The following is a 19,193-nucleotide window of genomic DNA, read 5'->3' as shown; positions in this document are numbered from 1 at the left end:
ACTAAGATGTTTCTCTAGTTCAGACAAAGGGTTGTCAGAGGTTGGAATATCAGAGGTTGGTAAAACAGTTCTGAGAGGTTTGGTGTAACCTATTCCAATCTCATTTTCATTAAAGATGTACTTAGTAGACTTACCTTTATCTTTAGGAGTAGGAGCAGGTCTTTTCCTCAAACTTGCAACCAGAGTCTCTTCATCAGATTCAGTCTCATCTTCTGACTCAGATTCTTCAGATGAACTGTCTACCTCAACAACAGCAGGCTCTTTTGAAGCTCCTTCAGTAGCCTTGGCAGCAGATTCTTCATGTTTTCTCTTAGTCCTTTGCTCAGCCATAGATCGTTCAACTTTAACTTTCTTTTGAGCCAAAAGATCTGGCTTAGGTAGATCATCTTGAGCTTCAGCCTTTCTCTTTTGCTTCCTAGAAGGGTTATACTGGTTTGCAGGAGCCTTTGGAACCATACTCCTATCAACAATAAAACCTTCTTTTCTGAGCACTTCTAAGTAGTCCTGAATTACATGCTCAGCATCAGCTTCAGATATAACGGGGTAGCCTTCTATGTACAGACGATCTTCAAGCCTAACAGAGAACTCTTGTGGAGGAGCAACAGGCTTAGATGCAATCAAACGCATCTTGGACAGAAAACTAGCATTCAGAATCTCTGGATAAAACTTCTTCTGAACCAGTTCTGGGTGGAACTTCTGCAAGTTCTGAACCACGTGACCTTGATATAGAAGATCTGACAACAACCTGGGATAAACTATAGTAGTTTTCCTCTGAGACTTACTTGCAAAAATTGCTTCACAAATCCGTTCAAAAAAGTAATCTCCAAGATTAACTCTCTTCCTTGTCAGAAGGAAATATAACAAATGACGATGCGTCCAGGAGATTGTATCAGTCCCTCCAACTCTTGGACTGATAGAAGCAAGGATTATTTTGAACATCACTCTGCACTCGTCAGTCAATCCTTTGACTTTCCCTTTCAGCTTAAAGTCAGTGCAGATGAGATGCAGAAGATCATCTCTATATCTGGTATCCTTTTCAAAAGCATCTAACTCTATCCCAGAGTTAGGTAGACCAAGGAGAGCATTGAAATGAATTGGTGAGAAAGCCATATTCATCCCACAGATGTTAGACCTAATCTGAACACCTGTAAATTCCAGCAAGCCCATTTCCTTCCTAGTTTTACCCTTCAGACTAGGATTCCTCTCAATAGCAGCAATCTCTTCCTTCTTTGCTTCATGTTTATCAAACACTCTTGCTTTCATCCAAAATTTCTTAAGCAAGTCTGGGTAGATAGGACCGTTAAGCATGTCGAAGTACTTATCCCATCTTTGTGATGTAAAGTACTGCTTAACTTCAAAACCATTTGCAGAAAGACTATCAAAGTCCACAATCTTCTCAGACAGAAAGCAGAGTTCAGATTCAGGAAACTCCATCTCGTTCCCAACAATCTGAAGATTCTTGAACATAAACGGTGGAATCTTTGTTGAAGAAGATGACGAAGGTCCGGCCATTGTTGGAGATTAGGGTAGGGTTTGGAAAACTAACGAGAGAGAAAGAAAGTGTGTTGGAGGTTTAGAGAGAATATGAAAGTGTAGGTTGTGAAAGTGAATAGTGTGCAAGTGTATTGTGTAAGTTTATTTAAATGAGTACAGTTAACATGAAAATAGCAAATTTGGGAAGTTACGCTAATTGACAGAGAGTTGAATACCAAAAAATCATCATTAACCACCCACTACCTGACACACGTAGACCACGTGCAGAAATTTACTCGGTAACTGCTATTTTAATGGACAACTGTTCAGCAGTGAATACTAAACGCTTCCCACTTAAATAGTTCAGAGCCTCTGAGTTATTTAAAATTCTCTATCAGAGTTAGGTACTTCAGAGCTTGTGTTTCAGATGATCTGAATCATAAGTTCTGATATACATAACTTCTTACACTTTAAAAACCCAAAAAAAATTTCATTCAGAGATTGAAAACATGTTCAGATGTTTCTTTATAAAATCAAATCTTTCAACAGGTAAGGCTTTAGTAAATATGTCAGCCCATTGATTTTCAGTATCAACAAACTTAATATCTATAATGCCTCTCTGAACATAATCTCTGATAAAATGGTGTTTAATTTCAATATGTTTGGCTCTAGAGTGTAGGATAGGATTTTTAGATAAATGAATGGCTGCAGTATTGTCACAATATAAAGGAATATTGTTACTGCTTACCTGATAATCTTCTAACTGATATTTTAACCAGAGTAGTTGTGTACAACACTTAGCTGCTGAAATGTATTCTGCTTCTGCTGTAGACAAAGCTATAGTAGTTTGTCTCTTACTAGCCCAGGAGATAAGGTTTTCACCAACAAATTGACAATTGCCACTTGTGGATTTTCTTTCAATTTTATCTCCAGCATAGTCAGCATCACAGAATCCATTTAGCACATAATCATTGGATTTCTTATAGAGAAGTCCAAGATTAGTTGTTCCTTTCAGATACCTAAAGATTCTCTTTACAGCTGTAAGATGAGATTCTCTAGGATCTGACTGGAATCTTGCACATAAGCATACACTGAATAAAATATCTGGTCTAGAGGCTGTCAGATAGAGTAAGGAACCAATCATACCTCTGTAGACCTTTTGATCTACTTTTCCTTCATCATCTGACTTGCTCATGTTGGTAGTTGAGTGCATGGGAGTGTTCATTATCTTGCAGTCATCTAGATTGAACTTCTTCAGAAGTTCCTTGGTATATTTTGATTGATGAACATAAGTTCCTTCCTTCTTCTGATTGATTTGAATTCCAAGAAAGAATTTCAATTCTCCCATCATGCTCATTTCAAATTCATCCTGCATTATCTCAGAAAAGTTCTTGCACAAGGAAGCATTAGTTGAACCAAAAATAATATCATCAACATAAATTTGAATGATTAAAATGTCTTCTTTGGTTGTTTTTCTAAAGAGTGTGCAGTCAACCTTTCCTTTTTCAAAACCCTTTTCAAGAAGGAAATTACTGAGTCTATCATACCAAGCTCTTGGAGCTTGTTTCAGACCATACAGTGATTTCTTCAATTTAAAAACATGTTCTGGGTTTGAGACATCTTCAAAACCAGGAGGTTGCTTAACATACACTTCTTCAGAAATAAAACCATTTAAGAAGGCACTTTTAACATCCATCTGATACAAGGTTATTCCATGATTAACAGCATAAGATAGAAGTAACCTGATTGCTTCAAGTCTAGCAACTGGTGCAAAGGTTTCAGTATAGTCAATCCCCTCTTGTTGACTATAACCTTGAGCAACCAATCTAGCCTTGTTTCTTACCACTTCACCTTGTTCATTCAGCTTGTTTCTGAATACCCATTTTGTTCCAATAATGTTCTTGTGTGAAGGCTTAGGCACTAGAGTCCACACATCATTCCTTTGAAATTGATTCAGCTCTTCTTGCATTGCTACAATCCAAGCATCATCTTTCAGAGCTTCATCAATCTTTGAAGGTTCCATCATTGAGATAAGACCAACTAATGATTCCTCATTTCTCAGTTGAGATCTTGTCTTCCTTGGACTATCCTTGTTGCCTAAAATCAGTTCCTCTGGATGTGATGATTTGTATTTGAAAGTATTTCTTGGGGGCTCATCATCTTCAGACTCATCAACATCAGGTTCAGCAGTTGCTTCAGTTCTTTGTTGTTCAGAGTTTGTAGGAACTGTTGTATTCAGAGGTTCTTCAGAGAATGGATGTTCTGAGTAGTTTGGAATATCTGAATATTGATCCTCTGATACCTGAAATCTAGACAAACCTTCCACAAGCTCTGACACTTGGTCAGGCTCTTTGTCATCAAATTTGACATGCATAGTTTCTTCCACAGTATGTGTTTCAGAAATATACAGTCTGTATGCTTTTGAGCGTTCAGAGTATCCTATAAAGATACCCTTATACCCTCTAGCATCAAATTTCTTTAGATGGACTTTGTTATTTAAGATGTAACACGTACATCCAAACTGATGAAAATAAGAAATATCAGGTTTTCTTCCTTTGAACAATTCATAAGCAGTTTTGTTCAACTTAGATCTGATATAGATTCTATTTTGAACATAACATGCTGTGTTTACAGCTTCTGCCCATAAAAACTTTGCTACATTAGTTTCATGCATCATGGTTCTGGCCATTTCTTGCAGAGTTCTATTCTTCCTTTCTACAACCCCATTTTGTTGAGGAGTTCTAGGAGAAGAGAATTCATGCAAAATGCCATATTTTTCGCAAAAGTTTTCAAAAGGTTCATTTTCAAATTCTCCACCATGATCACTTCTAACTTTTAAAATAGTGTAGCCTTTTTCATTTTGAATTTGTTTGCAGAAGATGCTAAACTCATCATAAGCTTCATCTTTTGTTCTTAGGAATTTTACCCAAGTCCACCTACTGTAGTCATCAACAATCACTAATCCATACTTCTTTCCATTGATAGAGGCAGTGTGAACTGGCCCAAAAAGATCAATGTGAAGAAGTTCCAATGGTCTTGAGGTAGAGACAATGTTCTTAGGTTTAAACGATGATTTTGTAATCTTTCCTTTTTGACATGAACCACAAAGTGTGTTTGAGTGATATTTGATTTTAGGTAAACCTCTGACAAGGTCAAGCTTACTAAGCTTAGAGATTAACCTCCAGTTAGCATGGCCTAACCTCTTATGCCAGATCCATTTTTCTTCACTCAAGGTCAAAAGACACATCACTTTTTGTTCATTCAAATCAGAAAGATTAATTTTATAAACATTGTTCTTTCTCAGACCTTTGAATATCATGGAGTTATCAGATTGTTTAGACACAGTACATGATTCCTTATTAAAGACAACTACATAACCATTGTCGCAAAATTGACTTATGCTCAATAGGTTATGTTTGAGTTCATCCACTAACCAAACATCATTAATAGATAGGGAAGAATTACCTACTGTACCTGTACCTATTATCTTTCCTTTTTGATTACCTCCAAAGCCAACAGATCCTCCTTCTTTCATAGTCAGCTTAGAAAATAGTTGTTTGTCACCAGTCATATGCCTTGAACATCCACTATCTAAATACCATGAGTGATTCATGATACTTCTTTGAGTGGTAGGCTGTATGAGAAACAACTTTAATCATTGCGATAGAACTCTTCATCAAGATTAATGATAAAGTCATCCCAGTATTCTTCCTCTTCATTTTCCAAGTTCTGATTGTTAACTTGAGAACTTGTCAACCATTGGTCTAGGACATAAGCCCTTCTTCCTTTGCATAAGACTTGTTTCCACACTCTAGGTAGGACATATCCTTTCCTAGTTGGTAAATCTGAATGGTACATAATTTCAGCTTTTGGTACCCATCTTCTGGGTCCACGCTTGTTAGTCCACAAATGCTTACTATGTTGTCTAGTGTTTGAGAAAGATCTTGGTTTGGAATAATAACCTTTTTGAAATCTTTTCTTTGTTTGAAATCTGTTATTTTTCCAAGATTTGGATTGTTTATGATTCCAGGGTTTGTATTTATCATCAATCCTATGTTCTGATTGATTATATCTACTGACTCTAGAATCATAAATAACCTGAGTCTTGTACTTCATCTGAGATTTGGAGTTTGAATTTTTTCTTTTAAAAACATCTGATCTCTTAGATTGACTAGCTTCAGGTACTGAAGTTCCTTTGGATCCAGAATTTGAAGTCTCAGATGTTGGAGCTTTCAGAACATCTGAACTAATGTTATCAGGTTCTGAACAACTTCTATCTTCTGAACTCTTCTTTCCAGATCCTGAGGAACTAGGTTCCTCTGAGCTGTCAGCTTCTAAATCACTCAGATCATCATTGTCATTTTCACAAATACCAGGATTCTTTCCCTCTTCACTTGGTGGAACAACATAATAAACACAAGATTTTCCAACCTTTTTGGCAAAGGTCTTCAGCTTTGAATATGTTCTACCATATTCATAGCCAAGTCCTTCTCCTCTATGTCTCAAAACATTATAAATTCTATTAGCAGCTTTGCTCTTTCCAAGATTGAGATGCACAAACTGTTGAAGAGTTATTTCCTGCTCATCAATAGGTTTGTGACAAACAGCACAACCCTTTTCAAAGTCATTTACTCTATTCAGAGTTTCTTGATATAGACCTTGAAAATGTTCTGCTTGTTCAGTCATAGTGTTAAGTTTTTCTTGTAAAACTTTTTGTTTACTTAACACTCTGAGATGTTTCTCAATGACCTTGTTAAGTGCAGTTATTAGTTGAGATTTAGAGCAGTCAGAAAATACCTCATCAGTTACTTCTGAATCTGATTCTGATTCATCGTCTGAGTCTACATCTGAGTCAGTTGAAGCCATCAGGGCTAGATTTGCTTCTTCTTCTTCCTCAACTTCTTCCTCAGATGATAGCTCTTCAAAGGTAGCCATCAGACTCTTTCTCAATTTACTCTTGAATTGTTGCTTCTTTGAGCTGTATCTTTTGCTTTTGTCTTTAGCAGACATTTCTGGACAGTCAGCAATAAAGTGTCCTGGCTTCTTACAGTTGAAGCAGTTCTTCTGATCATCCTTTTTGCTGACAAAATTTCTGGAGCTGTTACCTCTGAAATTTCTTTTGTTAAATCTGTTCCATTGCTGAAACTTGGTGAATAAAGCAAACTCATCCTCATTCATCTCATCCTCTTGACCATCAGCAGAAGATTCTTCTTCAATATCAAGAAGCTGAGTCTTAAGAGCCTTAGAAGTAGTCCTAGTTGACTGCAAAGCCACTGACTTGGACTTCCTCTTAGTTTCTGAGTCAGCATCCAGAACCATCTCATGGCTTCTGAGATTGCTTATCAGAGCTTCAAGACTCAGAGTCTTGAGATTTTGAGCTTCCTCTATTGCAGTGACCTTGGGTCTCCAAGCAATAGGAAGACTTCTCAGAATCTTCTGAACATGGTCATAGGTGGAATAACTTCTCTTAAGAGCTTTAAGACCAGATACAAGGATTTGAAACCTTGTAAACATAGTCTCAATGTTTTCATCTTGTTGCATAGTGAATAGTTCATATTGCCTTATCAAAAGACTAGCTTTAGCCTCTTGAACCTTTTCATTACCATCATAGGTCGCACACATAGAATCAAAGATAGATTTAGCAGTAGACTTGTTCTCTATTCTGACATAATCCTCATGTCTAATAGCACCGACAACAATGTCCTTTACTCTATGATGCTTAGTGTAGGTTTTTAAGTTAGCTGGTGTGAGTAACTTTCTATGCTCAATGGACAACCTTCCATGTTCATTTAAGTTTTCAAAAGTTACTCCCAACTCAACCAAATCCCACAACTCATGATCAATAGCAGTAATATTGCTATACAATCTTTCTTTCCACCACTCAAATAATGAAGCATCACCATTGAATATAGGGGCTTTTCTGTTGCCACTATGTTCATGTGATTCATTACTTAAGTAGTCAAAACCAAAAGCATTTCTAGGACCACCACCAGCACCACTGGCCTCACCGGCTTCACCGGTTGTTCTAGTACTACTATCGTCTCCTCCAGACATAGTGTTCTCACAAGATCTTTACTGTCTCACTGTTAAGTGAAAGTAACAGACCAGGCGCTCTGATGCCAATTGAAGGTGTGAAAACACAAGAAGGGGGGGGTTGAATTGTGTTTTAGCTAAGTTAAAACTTTTTCAAGTTCTTAACTCAACTACGTTAGCAGCGGATAAATAACACAAATAATAACAAGAGAGAGAGAGAGAAATCACACAAGCAGTTTATACTGGTTCCTCTCACAAAACGAGAGTAGTCCAGTCCCCTTGCACTTCCAAGGGAGTTCACTATAATCACACAAGATTACACCTGCTCAAGCACACAAGCAAGAGACTTCTCAACAATGCTCAAGCACACAAGCTTAAGACTTCACACTTAAGCACACAAGCTTAAGTTTCTCAAGAAATAGTAAAGTATATAACAATATACAAATGCTCTTAATAGAACCTAATGAGAGCCAATACAAAGAGTACAGAGTATTAGACTAAAGTGCAAAAACACTTGATAAGAGGTTCAGAGCTTGTATACACAGAATTCAGAGTTTGTTCAGCGCACGTTCAATTCTTGATAATTGTATATATGTTGTAGCTGAATCTTCTAGTATATATACCACTAGAAAAGAGTCGTTGCAAAAGGAGCCGTTGGAGTTGATAATCTTTTGTCTTCAAGCAGTCTGTCTTGATGCAGTTTGGTTGTATCCAAAACTAAGAAAGAGTTTCAGTTACTTTGACTACTGCAGAGTGGACTTTCCTTATTCAGCTAACAAAACTGAAAAACCCACGTTCTCAAGTAAGGACAGACAAAACGAGAGTAGCTGAACTGATCAGGCTTGAACGGTCCTTTTCTTCATTGGTAGAAGAGTTGACTAGCAAAGGGAATCTTCACAGCTTTCAAAGAGATCTTCAGACTTTGATAAATCTAGTAGTCAGTCAAGAAGTTCTGAAGACTTCATCATCTGAAGGTTGTATCTTCTGAAATCCAACATCTTCTGAGCGCTTGTGAACTTCTGAATTCACATCCTCTGAACTTCACTCAGAGCTTATATGATGCTTATATCTGCGCACTTAAAATAAATTTTTAGTCCTTCCAATTGTTTATTAATACTTTGTTATCATCAAAACCTTTATAGATTTAGGGGCAAACATTTTTAAATCAATTTTGTTCCAACAATTCGTCTCTATCAACTGTGTTAGACTCACAAGACAAAAAAGATAATTGTATGTGTAATGTCATCACTAAATCATATTTTAGTTTGGTTGTTAAAATTTCACCAACTTATCGACAGGCCCGCCCTCCACACAAGTGTGGAGTGTGCGATAGTATCGGGCCTTAAAATATTAGAGGCTTCAATTCAAAAAAAATTATATATATATATATATATATATATATATATATATATATATATATATATATATATATATATATATATTGTCAATGTTCATAAAATATTATACGTGTATCAATAGATTGTTCATTAAAAAAAATTGTGTATCGATAGATTAATCCCATTGTGCAAGGTCATTGCTTCAACAAATCCTACATTGCCATTTTTTGGAAAACTTAAGAATTGAAACTATTACATTTTTTTTTTTGAACAAGCTGAAACTATTACATGTTGAAGTCATTTACAAACTCAATCACTAGGTCATTTTAATTTTTGCATCAAATTTAATCCTTAATTAGATTGTCGCTTTTTAATGTTATATATAATAATTATTTTGTATGTATTTCTTATGTTATTTACAATTTAAATAGATGACGATTCTTTTTATTTCATTTTTTTGCATTTTTTATTAGGGGGTCCATTTTTAATGTTCAACTGGGCCTCCAAATTGTCGGAGTTGGCCCTACTTATTGATATAATGTAATTTTCTTTGCAACCGAGTTCAAGTTTATGGATCATCGTTTCTCTATTTTTCATTTGGATTAAAATGTAAATTATTTTGTCTACAATTACTAAACATGTTAATATTATTAGGTTAGACATTTTTACTGGATATAAATTTGTGATTCTATAATTATGTGTGAATATTAGACAATATATGTTTTTTATTTTGTCTATGGACCAAAACAATTTACTTGAAGCTGTTTTGAGAACCGTCTCTTATAGTAAAATCCTTAGTTGTCAATCCGTAAGTGAAGAAACTTCATTCAAATCCACATGCATGCTTCTATCATATTCAATTATACACCAAAACATGGTCTCAATGTAGATCTTTCATCTAGCAAATTTACAGACATCTTTTTCTTTCTTCATAGATACTCATGCGCCTTAAAAACATAAAAAAAATACATCCCAACAAGATCATGCCGATATATACTGAATTGAGAATGATATAAATAATATTAATTAGATAAATAATATAAGTAGAATTAGTAAAAATTTACGTGGTTGTGTGACATGGTGGTCATTACTTACTTAGTTAGGACTCAACGGTCAACAACCCCCGATGATGACTGCGCGGTTGGTGGGTCTCATATTGACAAAATATACATCATCATCAAGCAAGCAAGCTGCGGTGCCACTACCTACACACCCCCTTCTTTTTAATGCTATCTTTCTATATTTCATATTGCAAAACAATTAAGTGTATTATTGCCACTGTTTTTTATGACTTATACATCAAGAATTAATAAACACACATGGGAATTCTGAAGTGTATTAAGAATTAAAATTAATTAATTAATTAAACTTGCCAGTACTTAGTAGTGCTATTGCTGCACGGATATATTTTAATTGAATTTTAAAATATATAGGAATATATGAAATGAATGGGAGATTTGGGCTGTGTGGCCCACTGGCCCTTGAATAAAGTAACAAGTTTTTGAGATCTCATCAAATTCATTCATTTATGGAACGTGGTGTCCCATTTTAGGCCAGTTAAAGTGTCGGTTCACATGACTATATGGTGATGCTTGTCGGTGATCTTGATCTAGTAGTAAGTAAATAGTAAAGGTTAGGTTACTAATAAAAAATACAGTACATGCATAAAAGGCTGTAAAGGCTATGTATGCATAATGCATCTATGAAATTCATGTTAGTTGAGTGTTGGGAAGAATTTTGTACACACAGATCTTGAACAAATATTTAAGATGCCTGGATCTATCTTTGTTAAAGAGGGAGAGGAAACTGCATGCAATATGAATAGATTTGACAGATAGGTCAATTGTTTTTTTTTTCTTTACTAACAAAAATAGTTGAGTATATTAACCAAAATTATTATACATTTAAGTTCACAATATTGGAGTTAATAACATAAAAAGCAAATTTATAAATCTGAACAAAACAAACACCGTACGAAGACAAAAAATCAAAACAAGCATCGTACCAAGACGATAAATATAAAGAAACAACTCGATGAGACAGGAGTAACCCAACACCAGACGAAGAAAACTCAAACAAAACCTAAAATAGTGTGGGAAAAAAAATCAAGAAAAATGATTTTGAATTAAAATTTACTTTAAATCACATCACTCCGGTGGACGAACAAAAAGAAAAAGAAAAACAAACAAAGAGAATTTTGTTTTAGAGGAGCCTTTATACATTTCAGATTTAAAATAGATTTAAGATTTATTTATTTTTTTGGGTTATTATGATGTTGGTATGAAGTTTTCACCGTCGTTAGTGATGATTAATCTCCGTTGAGAAATCGGTGGGGCACACAATGTGAGTTCTTCCTTCCCAACCGAATTTTTTCAATACGCATAAGTTAGGAATCGAACTCTGATCAGATGCTTAAGGGGACCAAAACCCTTATCACTTAGACCAATTCATTGTTGGTAGATTTATGATATAATCACTTAAATTATTTTATATTACTTACCAAAAAAAATTGTTTTATATATAAACTGTTCGATTTTGGTATTAAACTTCTCTTGACTGCATGCAATTTAAAACCATCTAACAACGCCGAATAAAAATCGATATGAATAAAAAAAAACATACACCTCAATAAAAAAAATCATAAATAAATAATAAAATAAAACTTCTTAAGCAAATTCTTCTTCAAACTAAGCATACTGATTTTTATCTAAAGAAAAATATCGTTGCAGTGATTTCTATCACAAGAAAATGTGTGTATTTATATAAAAATAAAAAAGACCAAACTCTTGTGTCTTTGAGTTTATTTGTGTTGGAACAAGATAGCAACTTGTATGAAGAACTTGGTATAGAAATAAACACAAGTAAAGAATTAGAGTGTGTGAATTTGAAAAAGTTCATGTTGAGTCTCACATTGGTTAGGACACTCAATTTAGTAGTGTTTATATATGAAAATATCACTACGTGGGGTACGCCACAAGAGATACCTAGTTTTGTAAACGGGGCACACCATGACGAATATCACACACGCGCACGCTGCCGTCCGTCCGACTTATTAATTATGATTTTCGCTATCAGTGTGCATTCCTTTTTTTTTAACTGTGCATTCCTATCCGTTTATAAATTACACATACGAAAATTGTTTCCACTCAACTCAATCAACACCTGATTAATACTGACCACGTTTTGCTTTGCTGACCTGATTTTCCTCCCACGAATTGATCCACTTCAGTTGGCCACTTATTCTATAAATACTTTTCAGTTCTCAAAATTTTTTCTCTCTCAGATTTCTGCTATTCGAAATCTTCTTCCTTCTCTCTCGCAAAAATAACTTCTTACTTCAAATATTTTTGTTTCTTGTTGTTTTAAAAAATAGAAAGTGGTTGTTACCACTTCGAATTGATATTCTTAGATCAATACATGAGATCTAAGAATACCAACTCATTTCGACCTAACATAAAAGTAGGCTTTGATTCTTAATTTAGTGTGCATCTGGTTATGCCACGACACAAATTATACCATTTTAATTGATTTTATGAAAAACTCAAATTAAAAGTGATTTATTTTTAATTAAATTCATTCAAAAAAAGACTGAACATTGAATATTTGAAGTTACAATCAATTGTAAAAGTAAAAACTTATATGCACCAACAAAAAAAGAAAGAGTAAAAAATAATTTCAAATTAGACCAAATTCTCAAAGCAAAATTAATTTTACTGGACAACCTTTCAACATTTAGTAAAAAAAATAAGGCTAATGCTACGGTGGACCATCTTTCCAAGTGGTCCACCGTGGACAAATGATTTACGGAATATGAATTTTACGAAATTCATTGTTGGATTGAAAGTTTATATCGCGTAAATCATCCATAAATTTTTTGAAAATCATTTTATATGTTATTGAGACCTATCAAGATTTATATTATTTAATAAACCGTTAATCTTGATGTGTCTCAATAACATATCAAATGATTTTCAAATTTTTTAAATTTTTCTATAGATGATCTATATGATATAAACTTTCAATCCAACGGTGAATTTTGTAAAATTCGTATTCGTTATAATATTATTCACGACTGGTCCACCATAGACCACTTGATGAAGTGATCCATATTAGAATTTACCAAAAAATCAATTATATATTATGAATTAAATTTTAATTCCTCAAAACAACTCAAGAACAATGAATTGGAGGAGTTAAAATTGTTTGTGGTACTTGCTCACCCACCCACCTTCTATGTTGTGAAAAATCAATGATTGATCATAAAAGTTAACAATGCATTGAAGCACTACTTTTTGGTTGTGCAAAGACACGAGGTAGGTGGTATAAGCATAAACATGGATATTACTACAATGTTAGTTAAATCAATATAAAAATATTTGTCAATTGTTGAATTTAATCTTTGATTTCAAAACTCAACATTCACGACTATGGTGCCCAAATAAATATTTTTATATACTACTATAGAAGACCAGTTACTTCAATATATTATATAGAAAATTGTATGATTAAAACCTAGTTAGTATAGTAAATGGGCTCATGAAGGAGGGCAGGGCAATCGCCAGTCGCCAGTGGGGTTGGTGAGAATAGAATGACCATACTACCCTCACCAACCAACCTACTCATTTCAAAATTTATCCCACCAACTTAAAGGAATAGAAGTAACTTAACCACAGTTTCGGTTGCACGCCAAAGTTTTTCTAACTCCATCTCAGCTAATAGCCACTTAACAAACATAGAAAATGACATAAACCACAATTTGGATCAACGTCACTTACAGATCTACCTACATTACTCACAATGGACCTAACATCATGACTTTTAGTGCGCCATTTTTATCTTAACACAATCTATCTATTGACACAAAAAGTGGGTCTAACAAAATGAACTATATTGTCACCAACGTATATCAAATGTTCAAAATTCACTTGAGAAAATTTCCATATTTAATGCAGGACATTTTAAGTAAAGATTAATTTTAGCGGAGAGAATAGTTCAGCAACAATTTAAGGTTACTATTTTGAACTGAGTCAAAGTTTAAGTGAAATTGGGTCAAATTTTAAGTTCCTCACCATTTACGATCCAACACTTTAGGGATCCATCTCCCGCATCAAATTTTAATGGGCAAAATTCTACGTATGTAACATTTATGGTCTTTATGCGGGCTTATGCTGGGCAGGTTAAACGGGGCGGCCCAGCTCGCATACCCAACTCACATGCTCGCCGTCAACCACAATTCCCTCTTAAGAACTACATAAATGACACCTACTCACCGCCAACCACACTTAAGTTAAAATAAGTCAAATAAGATCAGTATATTCCATCTATCCTTATTTATAAACAAAAATCAACTTGTCAGATTCATTGAATAAGTTATGTATCTAAACTATAATGCAGACCTAATAGATTATTTTTTTAATAAATTTAAAAAATGAACTTTTACTATGGAGTATTAATTAACCAGACAAACAAATCTGATTTACCTACCAAAATCCTAACACAATAAAAGGAAAAAGATAAAAAAGGATAGAATTGTACATTCAATACTCAAATCACCAGCTAAGAAATGTTTTAAAAGCAACACACAGCACGCAAACTGAGATGTACAAACACGACCAGTGAGTAACACCACACACTGTTTGTGCTTTTTCCCTCTAATTCCAAATTCTTCCTATTTCCGTGATTCATTTCATTCAACTAAAATGGATCCAGTTAGTGAATGGGGAAACACGCCGTTAGTAACCGTCGACCCAGAAATCCACGACTTAATAGAAAAAGAGAAACGCCGTCAATGCCGTGGAATCGAACTCATAGCCTCAGAAAATTTCACCTCCTTCGCAGTCATCGAAGCCCTAGGAAGTGCCCTCACCAACAAATACTCCGAAGGTCTTCCCGGTAACCGTTACTACGGCGGTAACGAATTCATCGATCAGATCGAAAACCTCTGCCGTTCACGCGCTCTAACCGCTTTCCATCTCGACGCTGAAAAATGGGGAGTTAATGTTCAGCCTTACTCCGGTTCACCGGCGAACTTCGCCGCTTACACGGCGGTGCTTCAGCCTCATGATCGGATTATGGGACTGGATCTACCTTCCGGTGGACATTTGACTCATGGTTACTATACTTCCGGTGGGAAGAAAATTTCTGCTACTTCGATTTACTTTGAGAGTTTGCCTTATAAGGTGAATCAGAGTACTGGATTTATTGATTATGATAGGTTGGAAGAGAAAGCTTTGGATTTTAGACCTAAATTGATTATTTGTGGTGGAAGTGCTTATCCTAGAGATTGGGATTATGCTAGGTTTAGACAAGTTGCTGATAAGTGTGGTGCACTTTTGCTTTGTGATATGGCTCATATTAGTGGCCTTGTTGCTGCTCAGGTATGGATCATTTCTTATGGATCTATCATCTAACAAATTTGCTTTTTTTGTTCATGCTTGAAGTAGATAGTGTTAGTATAATCTTGATTGTTAATTTGTTATTGTTATTTTTTATTATTATTATTATTAGTAACCGGGGAAGCACCATCACATGAAACCGAACATGACACGGACACTGACACATCGATACCGAAATAATTTGAGGAAATTACATAATTCAATGTAATCATATGCTATGGTGTTGTGCCGGTGTTGGACACCGACCGGGACACCTAATCTGAGGAGTGTATGTGCTTTATAGTTACTAGCTAGATCTGTGTTCTTTTGTGGATTGGTTAAGTTAATATTAATGAATCTGAACAATGATAATTTGATACAAAAACTGGACACTGTATAGAAAGTAGGAATAATATATAAATACATCCAACATAAGTGGTGATTTGAATGAAAGGGAGAGGAGAAAAAGTATATAATAATATAGTGATGTAGTTTTGGTGGCAAGATTTGTGTCAAAATATGTTTTTTGTTAAATTATTAGTGCTCTTAATATAATACTACTAGTGCTAATAATAATGTTTATATATTTTTTGTTTGATTTTAGTACAACACATGAAAATTTGCTTTTGGTATTTGTTATAGTACCTATAATATTTGTTATAGACCATTATATTTTTGTTGTTGAAATATGATAAATATAAAGACTAATTTAAATATGAACAAATGTTACAAGACTAAAACCAATGTTACAAGACTAATTTTTGTATAGGTATTGAAAGTAAAAACTGATAAATTTGTCGGTTGAAAATAATATTTAAACTAAATAACATAAACACTGGCAGCTCATTGCTTGAGATTTTATATTGACTATGCTTAAAGACAGAAGCAAGAATTTGTCAGGAATCTAATTTACTAGTAATGCTTTCTTGAGTTTTAGTGTTTTATTTGATGAGATTGAGTTACTTGTGGATGCAGGAGGCTAACGATCCCTTTGAGTACTGTGACATTGTCACAACAACAACCCATAAGAGCTTAAGGGGTCCCAGGGCTGGTATGATCTTCTACCGGAAGGGACCTAAGCCACCAAAGAAGGGTCAGCCCGAGAATGCAGTTTATGATTTTGAAGACAAAATCAACTTTGCTGTTTTCCCCTCCCTTCAGGGTGGTCCTCACAACCACCAGATTGGTGCCCTTGCTGTTGCTTTGAAACAGGCCGCGACGCCTGCGTTCAAGGCATATGCCAAGCAAGTTAAGGCCAATGCTGTTGCACTTGGAAATTACTTGATTAGCAAGGGATACCAACTTGTCACCGGCGGAACCGAAAACCATCTTGTCTTGTGGGATCTCCGCCCTCTTGGTTTGACTGGTAAACTAATAATAACTTGGAAAAATAGTAGTAAGCTCATTTGGTTTTGATTGTTTAAAGTTGGATCACCAATTTGTTGATGCAATTTCCATACTCTTGCAGGAAATAAGGTGGAAAAACTTTGTGATCTCTGTAACATTACTGTGAACAAGAATGCTGTTTTTGGTGACAGCAGTGCCTTGGCCCCTGGAGGAGTAAGAATTGGTAAGAACTCCTGTATATACTAACTTGTGTTATTTTAAATTATTAATTAAAAACATTTAAAATTTAGTGGCTGCCGGAGCTATGCTGTATTAGCACCGGAGATCTGCAAAGTGTTGATGTGTTATTCTGCGCATGTTTTATAATTTACAACCGAATGTCATCATTTTGCACGAGTAATTGACAGGAGCTTTTGTTAACAGGTGCCCCAGCTATGACTTCTAGGGGATTGGTTGAGAAGGACTTTGAGCAGATTGGAGAGTTCCTTCACCGTGCAGTAACTCTTACACTAGACATTCAAAAGGAATATGGCAAACTTTTGAAGGATTTCAACAAGGGATTGGTGAACAACAAAGCACTTGAAGACCTCAAAGCTGATGTTGAGAAGTTTTCAGCCTCATTCGATATGCCTGGATTCCTAGTATCTGAGTTGAAGTACAAGGATTAGGTTGGCCGCACACAACTCTTTCAAAATGAATGTCCTGAATCATGGGAATGTCGAGATAAATGCTCTTGTGTTGGACGTCGCATAGGCTAAATTTGATTGTTTTTGGTTCAATTTATCGGTTCATGTGTTTGTTGTTATGTGTTTGTATCCCTGATATGATATCATATTTTCTCAAGAAAAATGCTATTTCTTACAAATGTATTTTTAATGAAACCAAAGAATGTATTCTATTTAGCTAAAATATACTAAATCATCGTAATAAAATTTAATATTCATAAACTTGGATAAAACTATACAAATTACCCACCAAATCATCTAGTACCAATCAAAAAATTATCCAAAAAAAAAAGAAGTAAAATCGTGTCAAAGAGTTAAAACTTATGATATTACACAATTTCAGTGATTTTAGAGGGATTTAAATCATGTAAAATTGTTCCAGACTATGGTTTTACCCAAAAACGATTCTACCAATGATTTAACTTGAAATACTGATCTAAAAACTTAAAATCTATAGTTTTTAGGTTTTAAATCGGGATTTTAACAAACCTTGTATTGTAGGGCTTTATGATCTTTGTGTTCTACCTAAAATTGACTATTACTATTCTAATGAGGTAAACAAGTAACACTATCAACCCCACATACTCCTTCTCGTGTCTCCTGAGTCTCACATGTGCCCCCGACTTTCCAATACTACCCCTCACAGTGTAGGATGCGAGTCTAGAATGCGAACATTATAAAATTTAATATTTTTGTATCTCTCTCCTTCTTTCGTCCCCTATTTTATAAGGTTAGCATTCTAGAATGCGAACTAGGATGCAAACTGTTTTTTTTCTTCCAATTTTGACGCCCCCCAAGTTCAATACTTAAGTAGCGAGGAGAGTATTTTTGGAATTTCCAAGGGCGAACGAGGACTTCCAGGCTCAACCCCACAATCCAAACCAATTAACTTATTCAATTTTTCTCTTTTATGTTTGAATTAAATCATAATAATCAAAACAATAAAACCAACTTCTATTGATTTATAACCAACCACCAAGTTCGCATGAACTTAGTTCAGTTGCTTAAGATATCGTATTTTATAAGTAAAGATGAGATTCGAATCTCTAACAATTTTTTTATTCACCTTAAATATAAAATTCTATCAACAAAATTACTTGAAAACAAAAAATCTCCCAAGACCTAATCATAACAATTATATTTTATTATTTTTTATTTCACATTATTACTCTGTTAGTATTAGTTTCTCTTTGGTTACCCTCAATTTATAATAAATAAATCTGGCACCCCAACAGCCTTCCAGTCATCTCTATAATGAAGCAATTACACGAAGATCATCAGAAATGCATGTGAAAAGAAAAAGTAAGAACAAAAAAAACTGATTCTTTTCACTAAACAAAAAAACTGATTCTTTTCACTAAACAAAAAAACTGATTCTTTTCACTAAACAAAAAAACTGATATTAATGAAAGGAAAATGCTAAAAGCCACGAAGACTCCTATCCACGAGAAGCACGAACTTCTAAGACCCAAACTTGAAAATCGTTTTTTATGATACTCGGCCTCTTTCTTCTTCGTTATTTCCTCTACTTAAAACAATCTGAACCACAATCAATTCAACCCACTCATTCATACTAGTATTATCTGGGATGATTGCATCACCCTTCCATCTCGAGTTCCTCCCACAAATCTCCTATTCCAGAATCTATCTCTGACCTTAATGTTAAATGAACACATCTCAAGTTTAGTCGTACTAAATCCAGTTATTGTTTTCTTTAATCAGTGTTCTTTATACAAGGAACAAAAGGCATGTTCCACAAGAGTTGACTGATGTGAAGCAAATCCCTTAAATACCACAGTACTATATAAGTAAAACAATCGGTAGACAACCTGAGGATTGTGGAATATAGTTAACTGAACAACGATGGTTGAAATGAAGAGGTGTGTGCTCATGACGAGGTTGTA

General features: G+C 34.7%; 1 protein-coding gene across 1 annotated transcript; it reads left to right on the top strand.

Annotated features, from left to right (window-relative positions):
• Positions 1-14,379: 14,379 nt before the first annotated feature.
• On the top strand, positions 14,380-17,473 carry LOC123905595 (serine hydroxymethyltransferase 4). Its single transcript, XM_045955264.1, has 4 exons — positions 14,380-15,220; positions 16,193-16,583; positions 16,686-16,787; positions 16,988-17,473. The coding sequence occupies exons 1-4, from the start codon at positions 14,543-14,545 to the stop codon at positions 17,230-17,232; spliced, it is 1,416 nt and encodes a 471-aa protein (XP_045811220.1). The 5' UTR covers positions 14,380-14,542; the 3' UTR covers positions 17,233-17,473.
• The last annotated feature ends 1,720 nt before the right edge of the window (positions 17,474-19,193 follow it).

This window comes from Trifolium pratense, linkage group LG2 (genome assembly GCF_020283565.1).
Source record: "Trifolium pratense cultivar HEN17-A07 linkage group LG2, ARS_RC_1.1, whole genome shotgun sequence".
NCBI classification, from domain to species: Eukaryota; Viridiplantae; Streptophyta; class Magnoliopsida; order Fabales; family Fabaceae; genus Trifolium; species Trifolium pratense.
The sequence above is the reverse complement of the archived record's forward strand: the minus strand, read 5'-3'. Positions and strand labels throughout refer to the sequence as shown.

What these genes read in the sequence shown, in the direction of transcription:
- LOC123905595 (XM_045955264.1), top strand. Translation starts at nt 14,543, where the DNA reads ATGGATCCAGTTAGTGAATGGGGAAACACGCCGTTAGTAACCGTCGAC. An exon ending in GTGGCCTTGTTGCTGCTCAG is followed by an intron (nt 15,221 to 16,192) that starts GTATGGATCATT and finishes TTGTGGATGCAG; the next exon opens with GAGGCTAACGATCCCTTTGA. An exon ending in CCCTGGAGGAGTAAGAATTG is followed by an intron (nt 16,788 to 16,987) that starts GTAAGAACTCCT and finishes TTTTGTTAACAG; the next exon opens with GTGCCCCAGCTATGACTTCT.